The 12,139-nt window shown below is 39.6% G+C and overlaps 1 protein-coding gene across 1 annotated transcript; it reads right to left on the bottom strand.

Annotated features, from left to right (window-relative positions):
• Nucleotides 1–1,402: 1,402 nt before the first annotated feature.
• LOC133316274 (uncharacterized) lies at nucleotides 1,403–3,325 on the bottom strand. Its single transcript, XM_061518007.1, has one exon. The coding sequence runs from the start codon at nucleotides 3,323–3,325 to the stop codon at nucleotides 1,403–1,405; it is 1,923 nt and encodes a 640-aa protein (XP_061373991.1).
• Nucleotides 3,326–12,139: the final 8,814 nt, after the last annotated feature.

Below are 12,139 nucleotides of genomic sequence, written 5' to 3'. Positions count from 1 at the left end.
ATATGGTATGCAAATCCATGAAGCCAATCACCTGATGCATCCCTAAGCACTCCACCACAAGCAGCTCCACCATATGGTCTCCTAGATGCCCCATCCGTGTTGATTTTTATCCAACCCATGTATGGAGGATTCCAACCAACCGAAATGAATGTAAGAGCCCTTGAAGTCTTGAAGCCTTGTTTCATTTTCCAGCAATCAGAGAATTCCCTAACCTTAAGCTTAATTGTTTGGGCTTTGTAGGCATGCTCATCTGTCTCATTACCGTGAACAATTGAATTTATCCAAGTCCAAGCCATCCACACCGCCACTACAAAAATTAAGGCCCATGGAGCATTGAATCTCACATAGGATTCTTTTTTCAAATTTTCCAACAACCATCTATCAAGATCATGGTTAAAAAATCCAGGAATCAGATCTGAGTTCACCAGATCCAACCATACCTTCTCCATGTTGCTGCAATCTCTAACCATGTGAAGGATAGTTTCATCTTCCACATTGCATAAAGGGCATGTAGCAGGGGCTAACCTTAAATTCGCTAACCAGCTTCTAGTTGGTAAACGATGATGAGCCACTTTCCAAAGAAACAAACTAATCTGTTAGGTCCTTTAATATTCCAAATGTGATGCCAAATCTCTCGTTCCTCCAAGATGATCTCATCCTGTTCCCTTAGAGCAAAATACTTTGTTTGACTGTGCTCCCATTTGATCCCCCAAGGTTCCAACAGATTTTATAAATCCCATTAGATGCATGAGGAGGAAAAAAATTCTAATAACCTGAATAACCTCCTCTGATAAGAATTGTTGCATGGCATCCGTATTCCACTCTCCATTTAGACTCACATAATCCATAATATTTTTATGGATTTCTGTCTGTGGGATAGGAGTTATAGCTTTGCTGGCCAGATTTTGATCATGCTCCAACCACTTGTCTTCCCAAAATTTAACAGAAGAACCATCCCCAACATTCGAAATTAATCTGGGTTTGAGTTTGTGCCAAACATCACACATAGCCATCCAGAGTCTTGAGCAACCACGTTTCGACATAAACTCCTCCTGACCATTAATAAGACTGTTGTATTTTGCTTGTAGAACCTTAACCCAAAGATCGCCTGGCCTATTTAAAAAGGACCAAATCAGCTTTCCCATGAATGCCTCATTCATTGTTGATAACTTCCTCAGGCCCAAAACTCCAACACTCTTTTGTCTAGAAACTTTATCCCAGGAAATAAGATGCAAATTTATTTTTCCCTCTGAATCTCCCCAAATGAATCCTCTTTGAAGCTGCTCTAACTCTTCACAAATAGATTTTGGGATCATAGTACTCTGCATATGAAAAAAGGCATCGTAGATAAAACTGACTGAGATAAAATTACTCTACCCGCTTGAGAAAGGGATTTCCTATGCTATGCAGACAACCTCTCTTTAACTCTATCAATAATTCCAGAGAATAGATTCTTTGTCACACGACCCTGTTGAATCATCGCCCCAAGATATCTCCCCACATTTGTTACTCGCTTAAAACCACTAATATCAATGATTTTGTTAGCTATGTCATTCGGAGTATTCTTCGAAAAGAACACAGTGGTTTTTTGCTCACTCACCTTTTCACCAGAAATTTCCCCAAACAGACCAAGACATTGGAGAAGAACATGAATCTGATCATCACCCAAAAACATATATTTCAAAGTTTCAGGCAACTCCTTCAATACAACTTTAGGAACAGCAGTATCTTTGTCAGACTCTTTGTGTTCAAGAACCTCAAAAGCACCACCAACCTCATCAGCGAAGTAGACATGATCACGATCTTTCAAATCTTCTTCAAGTTTCTGCATAGGAGTTTTCTCTTCACAAATTGCCTCCTCTAGGACATCCACTCTAAAACAGTCACCGCCTTCATAAGGGCGTTTCATACAATCAAAGACATTGACTGTAATTGTATCTTCATTCATTCTTAACACCAGCTTCCCGTGTTCTACATCAATCATAGCACGAGCTGTGGCTAAGAAGGGTCTTCCCAACAAAAGAGGTGTTTCATGCCCTGCTTCCATGTCAAGCACCACAAAATCAGCAAGAAAGATGAACTTATCTACTTTCACAAGAACATCTTCAATTATACCACTGGGCTTTCTCAGAGACCGATCAGCAAGCTGAAGAGTAACCATTGTAGGCTTCAACTCAGTAATCCCCAAGGACTTACAAACAGACAGAGGCATAAGATTAATGCTAGCCCCAAGATCACATAGTGCATTGCCAATCCTGGTATCACCTATCTCAATAGGGATGTTGAAGCTTCCAGGATCACCAAGCTTGGGAGGAAATTTTCTGGTGATGATAGCACTACACTCTTCAGTAAGTGCTACAGTTTGGCACTCTTGCAGCTTGTGCTTTTTGGACAGGAGATCCTTCATGAATTTAGCATAATTTGGCATGTCAGCCAATGCTTCTGCAAACAGAATGTTGATATGCAGCTTCTTGAAGATATCAAGGAACCTGTCATAGTGCTTCTTTTTCAACTCTGGCTTAAATCTGCCAGGATAAGGGCCCATCTTTTCAAGATACTCCGGGCTCAATTCAAACTTTTTCTTTTCTACCATTACCGGTTGCTCTTTTTCTTTGCCAGCCTCATCAAGGGGTTTCACTACTTCAGGAGAATTATCAGTGTCTTTCTCAGAGTTATCAACCTCTTCATTTTTCTCCTCAGCAACCACTTCAACTATCGGCTTTTCTGGTGGTGATAACACTTTACCACTCCTGGTGGTTATTGCCATACACCCCTCCTTTGGATTGGTAAAAGTATTGCCAGGAAATGTGCCTGGTGCTCTGTCAGACAATTGTTGAGCCAGCTGCCCAATCTGATTTTCCAGGTTCTTTATGGAAGCTTTAGTGTTCCTGGCATCAGCTCTACTTTCCTCAATGAAAGCATTGGTAGTTCTTTGATTGGCTCTACTCTCCTCCATAAAAGCATTTGTATTTTGCGCCAAAGAACCAACTAACCTTTCCAAATCTGAAGGCTCCTTTTGTGGAAGAGGAGGTGGCTTCAAATAGTTGTCAGACTTCATATCCAACCCCGTGCCTTGATAATTCCGCCTCTGATAGTTGTTACCGCCAGCAGAATAGCTCTGATTTCTTTGAACATTTTGCTGATTAGGACGCTGGTCATACCAAACACCATTTACTTGCAGCTGTTGGGAAGAATCTGAAGACATCAGTGTTGGACAAGCATTAGTATCATGATTCTCATGGCAGAATTCACACTCAACACCAACAGCACTGGCCTGAACTTTTGACAAATGCAGCCTCTCAAATTTAGCATTCAAATTAGACATTTGTTGAGATAGTAATTTCTACTCAGCCAAAACAGCATCCTGATCATTCAATGGCACCACTCTTCTTTTACCCATCCTTGTACTTGTTTCATTCTCATTCTTTGCCAATTTATCAATCAACTGGTAAGACTCAGAAGCTAATTTATCTCCCAAAGAACCTCCTGCAGCAGTATTCACCACCAATTTAGTTTCAGGCAGACACCCATTAAAGAAAATTCTCACCTGATCGCCTTGAGATAGGTTATAATGAGGAACCTTTCTCATGAGCGCCTTAAATCTATTCCATGCAGCACAGATTGTCTCTCCTAGATGTTGCTTGAACGATGTAATGTCATTCACCATGTTATTATACTTCTCCATGGGAAAGAACTCTGCAAAGCATCTGTGATATATGAATACCTATGTCTAGGACATGCATATAAAATCGCTTTATCCCCTTTCAGAATCAAAAACCCCAATATGTCTACCGCGAGTTCCTGTTCTCAAATTTATCGTCTACCATCAGATTGATCAATTCTAATAAAGAAAATAACAATTCGCTCAAGATAAAGACAAAATATATAGGTATAATTAAATATAAGAGTAAAAGAATTCAATCCATTGTATCAGGGGTTCACATAGGGCTGTGACCCTAACCGCAATAAAAGAGACTAGCCAACCATAATCATGTTGGCCATTACAAAATGATGAAAATCAATTGTTCTTACGAAATTTCTAAGAGAAGAGATGAAGTTTCCTTCCGAGAATCGCACGCGCTTCGCTCCTTGAGTTCTGACGACCACCGACTGTCTAAACCCTCAGCCTTTCTTTTCTTTTTATATTTCGCGTGACTTTCCACAATTGTCCTCCAAAGTGCCACAGACGATTTCAAATTCGCACACCCGCGCGGGCTTGCGCCGGTTGGCGCGTCACCGCGCGACATCTCTGGTTTCGAGCGGAGATGAGTTGCATTCGGCGCGATTCAGCGCCGCTTGGCGCGGTCCCGCGCCGGATCTCGGGTTCTAAGCCCAGGATTCGTAGCTTCTTCTTTTATTTCTCTTTCTTTCTTCAAAGTCTTTTTGTTTTTCTTCTTTTTCCTATAAAAAACATGTAAATAATGTGAGAAGAGAAATCTGAGATAATAGAAAGCAAAACATCAGATAAATCTCTACTTTATGGCTAAAATCCTAATGTTTTTGGGCTTGGAAACCACATACGCCAGAGGAATATCAACTCCACAGTTGAATGGACTTGCTGAGAGGATGAATAGAACTATTGAAGAGAAGGTCCAAAGTATGTTGTCCAATGTTGAATTGCCGAAATCATTCTGGGGAGAAGCCGTCAAAACAGCTGTTGACTTGATCAACCTCTCACCATCACGACCACTTGAAGGAGAAATTCCAGAAGAAGTCTGGACAGGTCGGAAAACGGCCTATAATCAATTGAAGGTGTTTGGATGCCGAGCTTTCGTGCATATCCCTAAAGATGAAAGGGCAAAACTTGATGCGAAGACAAAAGAATGCATCTATCTTGGTTCGCCGAGATGTGAGTTCGAGTTTTGACTTTGGGATCCAATCAACAAGAAGATCGTGAGAAGTCGAGATGTGATCTTTCATGAGCATGAGAACATTCATGACATCTCGAAGCCCAAAGTCCGAGTTACGGTCAGACGCGAAGAACCCAATCCTCCTGTCCGAGCTGAAGTAGGGGGAGAAAATCAAGAAAATAAAGAAAATGATGATCAGCAACAAGCTGAAGATGACCAAGACACTGAGGTCCGAGTTGATGATGAGATCCGGGATGAGAATGATGAACCGGGTTCTCAAGCTGAAGAACAGCTAAGATATCTAACTCGAGAAAGAAGACCCTATACAAGATACCCATCTGATAAATACACCGTTGTTGCTGAAGACGGTGAGCCTCAGAGTTATGATGAGGTTGTGACGAGCTCAGACAAAGAAGAATGGAAAAAGGCAATGCAAGACGAGATGAAGTCTCTGCACGAGAATTAGACTTATGAGCTGACAGAGTTGCCTGAAGGAAGACGAGCTTTGAAAAATAAATGGGTTTACAAGATTAAGAATGAAGAGAACGGGCTGAAGCCGAGATACAAAGCCCGTATTGTAGTGAAAGGCTGCAATCAGAAGAAAAGAGTAGATTTTGAGGAGATTTTTTTCTCCTGTGGGGAAAATGACCTCGGTCAGAACCGTGTTAGCCATGGCGGCTTCGATGGACCTCGAGGTAGAACAAATGGACGTGAAGACGACATTTCTTCACGGTGATTTAGAAGAAGAAATATATATGGAGCAACCTGAAGGATTCCAAGCTCCAGACCAAGAAGACTTGGTATATCGGTTGAAGAAGAGTCTCTATGGCTTGAAGCAAGCACCTCGGCAGTGGTACAAGAAGTTTGAATCATTCATGACAGATCACAAGTTTGAGAAGACAGAAGCCGATCACTGTGTATTTGTGAAGAGGTATGAGGCCGGATATTTTTTGATTTTGTTGTTATATGTTGACGACATGCTAATGTAGGGAAAGACAAATCGAGGATAGCCGCCCTGAAAAAGGCGTTGAGCTCGTCCTTCGCAATGAAGAACCTCGGCCCTACAAAGCAGATACTCGAAATCAAGATTATCCGAGATAGACAGAAGAAGCTAATGTGGCTGAGTCAAGAGAAATATATTGAGAAGATTCTGAAGAGATTCAGCTTGGACAAAGCCAAAACAGTGAGCACCCCCCTTGCCGGACACATAAAGCTGAACCAGAAGCAATGCCCGAGATCTGATGAAGACAAAGATGAGATGATGAAGGTCCCTTACCAATCTGTTGTCGGAAGCTTGATGTATGCAATGGTTTGCACTAGACCCGACTTGGCGTATGCTGTTGGAATGGTAAGCCGATATTTGTCAAACCCCGGCAAAGAGCACTGGGAAGCAGTGAAGTGGATTTTCAAGTACCTCCAAGGTACGACCGACTTATGTCTTCGATTTGGAGAAGGCAAAGCCGAGTTGCAAGGCTACTCGAATTCTGATTTAGGGGGAGATTCTGACTCGAGGAAATCGACGACGGGATACATGATGAGATTTGCCAGAGGAGCTGTCTCTTGGCAATCAAGACTTCAGAAGTGTGTTGCACTATTGACAACTGAGGCTGAGTACATTGCCGCTACTGAGGCAAGCAAAGAGATGTTGTGGATGAAGAAGTTCCTCATGGAACTCGGCCATGATCAAGACAAGTACGAGCTGGGTTGTGACCATCAAAGCATAATCTATCTTGCGAAGAATTCAACCTATCACTCCCGCACTAAGCATATTGATGTGAGGTATCACTGGATCCGGGATGTGGTGGAAGGTGGAGAGCTCGAACTCGTCAAGGTGCACACTGACCAAAATTGGTCTGACATGATGACAAAGCCGGTTCCAGCAAGGAAATTTGAAGACTGCTGTGAAGGAGCCGGGTTGATGCTGAAGCCGATGCATTGAAGTCGGAGGGGGAGATTTGTTGGGCTTCCTCCTTCAATGCTAAGCCCAAGCCCATTGAGGAGTTTCCTAAAAATCCTAACCCTAGATCTCACCTCCTCTATATATTCATTAGTTGTGGGTGGAGGCTAGGTTAAGTGAATGAGAGAGAAAATTTGAGAGATAAATATTTGATTGTTTGAGCAAAGCTTTATGCTTTGCATTTGAGAGATCTCTAGAGAGAGTTTGAGTGAAACATCTCTAGGGTAGTTTGATTATCACCATTGTTGGAGAGGTTGAGTTAACCACCACATTGGTGTATTCTGATTATTTTGTAACCATTATTTTCATAGTGGATTTTTGATCTGGACTAGGTCCCGTGGGTTTTTACTTCTTCATTGGAGAAGGTTTTCCCACGTTAAAAATTGCTTGTGTTCTCTCTCTCTCTCTCTCCCATGTTTACGTTTTGATTTTTCCGCTGCGCTGCCCGACCTGGTGAAATTCAGGCGGAGGTATTGCTGAGATATGAGATCGAGGATCTCATTGACTGACTTCCAGAAAGGCCCCTGAGCGGATCTGAGGGAACCGAGTTCCCAACACGTATATAGAATACGACAGAGTGAGTGAGAATCATATTTGCAAGTAGCAGACTACTGGTGCTTGTGATGTCACTTCACGTTTGTTAAAATGTTTTATTTGTCTGAGGCATCAACATATTTTTTTCTCATAGGTATTGCCTGGTAGTAATAAGCTGCGTATTCCTATTTTGACTTCAGCTCTATTTTCGGAAAGAACAAAAAATTTAGGGCTCGTTTGGTGAATATGATAGGATAAGAAGAATGGATAAGATAAGACAGTTAGATAAAAGTAAGATATGATATGGAGCTGATAAGCTTATATCTTGTCCTGTGTTTTATGAGCACCTGATTAGCAATCTGATAAGATTTTGTTATCCTATCATGTATTTGAGGCGAACCAGATATCATCAGGATATGATACAAATAGACTATAATACCCTTTTTAACATACTGTCATATAATTTATAAAAAAAAAATTAAATTTTTTAAATTTATTTATACAATTCTAACAAAATGCAAATTTTTTATATTTATACAGTTCCAAGTGATCGATATTATTCAAATGTCTTACAACTAATTATTAAAGAAATGTAAATTTTGATTTGAAATTCCATCAAACTTTGTTTTTTGGTGAAAAATTCTCTCAAACTTCGAAATTGAGTCTTTAAATCATTAAAATTAAAAATTAAAGAAATTTGTTCTCTTTTAAGATAACCCAATTCAGAAATTAGGAACAATAAATCCTTGAATTAGGGTTCTTGTGGAGAAACAAGGTAGCGTGGGGGTATATTGGGTATCCAATTTTGGTATCCTATCCTATTGAATTCTAACCCAGCTTCCCCCATAGGATAAGAAATCATGTATTGGATAGGATAAAATGAGTCAATAGGATAAGCTAATCATATCTTATTGATCCACTAAACAAGAGATAAAAGTCAGATATGATAAGTTATCATATCCTATATTTTTTATCAGATACTCCAAACAGGCCCTTAAATTAATATCTCTTTTTTTTGGGTAATTTGCATTTCTTGCTCAGTGTTTTTCCTCCATAATTAAAGTTTTTGGGAAAAAAATGTGTTGAATATACATAAAAAATATATTAGAACTAATTTTGAAATGTTGTACATAAATAAACTTGTTATCTGGCCTATGAGTTATTAAATATGAGTGTTGAATTTTATTCTGAATAATGTTACTTACACTTGCATTCATATCACTTTACATTACCTTAGTTAACTAGGACATTCTTTCGTTTAAATAATTAGCGATTAATATTTACTTATTATTTCATTTCATATAAATATAATAAATTATTATGTTTGGCGTTTTTTTAAAAAAAAAAATTAGATTAGGGTAGGTATGCATCTATGGAAGATTAGACAAGACATTCAATCTAATTCAAAGGGGAATAGATCCTCTCATGTGAAAAGTGGTCATGTTATTTGATCACAGACATTTATTTAAAAATTATATACTTTTCTCTCTCTTATATTATCATTATTGAGTAAATGTGATTAAATAACATGACCACTTCTTCACATAAGAGGATCAATTCCCAATTTAAAGTGAGATTATATATAGTGTGTGTGAGTGAAAGGTACGACCAGTTATATCAACCTTTAATAGCATTATGCATTATTATGTTTAAAATGTGCAAAATATCTTGTTAAGGATCAATTCAACTTAAATATTAAGATGTTGGGTAAAAGATTTTTGAATGGTTTATATTATTTTTTACTATATCCCTTCATGCAAGTGCCTTTTTGGGCTTGGTCGGAATGGTCAACGTGTCGAAAAAAGTCAACCGCGTGTCCGACACCGTGTCGGAGCGTGTCGCCGTGTCGGAGCGTGTCGGACCCGACTCTTCCTGTTTTTCAAAGTGTCCGTGCTTCCTTGTCTGACACTATATCACAACCCAAAATCTTAAGGCATTGGGTTCATGGGTCCATCCACTTATATACACTTCACTTAGCCCATTACCAACTAATGTCAGACTCATCACACTTGAATATTGTAACGCCTGGCAACTTGCAAGGATCAATGTAAGAACCTGCACCGTTAATTAAGGAAGTTAATTAATTAATTATGTGAAATTAGGAAATAATTCCATAATTGACCTTAATAATTATGAGAAGGCTTAATTAATTATAGTAATTAATAATGCTAAAAGTCACTTTTCGGACGAAAAGTGCAGATATCGGTTCTGCTACTCGGTATAAATGCGTATCGATGAAGTATCCTAGAAAATTATAATAAGTGTGGGAATATTCCTAGAATAATATGTAGGACTTGTAAAACAAGTTTCAAGTTAAAATAATGAGAACTGGTTCCAGAACTGATACTGGCTATGGAAAAGTGTGTAGCGGAAAGGTGCTGTGAAAAATAAAATAAAAATATGAAAAATCTTAGAAAAATGAGTAAGTTCAAATTCCAAAATTTGGGATTAAATTACTAAGTGTAGCAATTAGCGCTAATACAATGCGATTAAGACTTAAGTGACCTACAAATAGCCTTGGCACATGATCCTAACCAGCCACCCTTGCCACCTTCTCCTCTCTTCATTTGTGAGCCAAGGAGCCACCTTTCTTCATGAAACCTTCACGCAAACACCATTATTGAGTGTGCTTTGGTCTTACGAGTGTGTAAAGTGTCTCCTTTCTGAATTTAACTTCTGGTTTGTGTGGTCTTTGGGGGCTGACTTCTTAGTGGGAGTCTTGGGAGCCTTTGTTTTGGCATTTTGAGCTTCAAGGTGTGATCTTTGAAGAGTAAGAACCCATCTTTGTGTGCCATTTTCATGCACCTTGTAGTTAGAATCTTTGGAGCTGGTTGGTGAGCTCCAAGAGCAACCTTTTTCTGAGTTTGAGCCTTGGGTAAGTGTCATCTATAACACCCCATGTATATTCGGTAATGTTATCATATCATCGTAGCTGCGCTTAATTAAAAATGCGGAATATCTTTTTCTTTTCATTTATGATGTCATTATCATTACCAAATTGCTTAATTAACCAATTAATAAAACCATGCCTGTATGTAAAGTGCAAAAGACAGCTAACTGAAATACCTCATTAATTAAAATAACAGATATAAGTCTCTAGTCACGGAACTACTACACGTAGACCGGACAACCTACTAAGTTATACAACTCAACTCAAGGTACTAACATAAAGTGGCATGGATAAACCCCAAGCTCACCCAAATAAGGCACAAGCCCCAACAGAAGTCTCAACATCAACAACATAATAAAAGCAACTAAAAACATAACATCAGCAGAATATCCAGCATCCAACATGTCAGCATAATAAACAACAATATCATCAACTAAGCTCTAGCCTCCTACCGCCAGAGGCATCAGCCCCCATACTACCTGAACTTGAAATAAGCGCCCCAAACGTGGGGTGAGATCTCTAATAAGATATCTCAGTAAGACAAGGGGTCCTCAAGGATCTTCCACCCCAAGCTCACTTACATGTGCAATATAAGTTCCAAAACAGTTTAACAATATCATTTTCAAAATAGTGCAATGCAGCAGATAATCATGTCATGTGTGTCAATACAATAATCTATTGGCCAGAGAAATGTAGGAATACGTCTATTACCCACACAGTACGCGCCCTGCCGTACCTACCCTTAGGATACCATCCCATCGGATGAACACCACATACATATCATAAGCCATTGCACAATATAAGCTCAAAAGCATTTCAATATATCAAAGCATGTAACACAACATGCATATAACCATATCCCCATGGGACATGGTGGAACCACAACATGGCTAAACCGAGGACACAAAAGCTTACCTCTTAAGCTAACTATCCAATCCAAGAGTCCACAGCTCAAAGTCCAAACATAGCAGAATCATAATCTGTTATGAACCAATAATATATCAACAATCATACTCTACAAGCATACAACATAAAGACAACGCCTTTCCTTACGTTTTACGTCTTAAGGCTTCACACAAGCCACACGCCCTTAATCACTTGACTCTGACTTAGTTCAATTATTACAGAAGTTCAACTTCCTCAATCTAGGGTCCACAATTCCCCAAACATCAGTTCTGGATGAACAGTAAGCTACTGTTCCTCGCAAACCCAGAATATCCGGATATTTGTCGGGGACATATCCGGATATCATATCCGGATATCCATATTCAGATATCAAAAGACCCTATATCCGGATACCAATATCCGGATACCAATATCAGGATACCAATATCCGGATATCCATATCCGGATATTTCACGACAGAATGCAGTTCTGCATTTCGTGAAGATATCTTTCAAAGATTCCACTTTTAACACTTCCAAACGTTAAAACATGCATCTTTACTCTATTTTAAGTTCACATACCAGTGGGTTACTTGTTTAACTCATTAAACATACCAAAACATCAAATTTAACCCATTAAACTCATGATCAAGGTTGGTGACACTTACCCAAGCTTCAAGGCAGCAACCAAAGTGCTCTTGGAGCTCACAAACCAGCCTCAAGGTGCTGACACAGAAGAGTGCACGAAAATGGTGCTCAAGACTTGATTTTTCTTCACAAAGGTTGACACTTGGAGCTTCAACAACCAAGAACAAAGCTCCAACCCAACAACCCACCAACTCAGCCCCCTAACAAACACAACACAGCCACCAACCCTCAGAAACAAGGTCTCCCACAACCCCCCAATGATGATGCACACTCACCCAAGGTGATTTGATGAAGAAACCAAGAAGAAATGAGGCTTCTTGGCTCACAAAGGTGGAGAGAAAGGTGGAAAGGGTGGCTGTCTTCAAAGGCTCAACAA

Source organism: Gastrolobium bilobum, unplaced genomic scaffold (genome assembly GCF_033153095.1).
Source record: "Gastrolobium bilobum isolate Gb01-03AN ecotype WA unplaced genomic scaffold, APGP_CSIRO_Gbil_v1 utg6012, whole genome shotgun sequence".
Classification (NCBI taxonomy): Eukaryota; Viridiplantae; Streptophyta; class Magnoliopsida; order Fabales; family Fabaceae; genus Gastrolobium; species Gastrolobium bilobum.
Note: the sequence above shows the minus strand (reverse complement) of the source record. Positions and strands in the feature narration are given on the sequence as shown.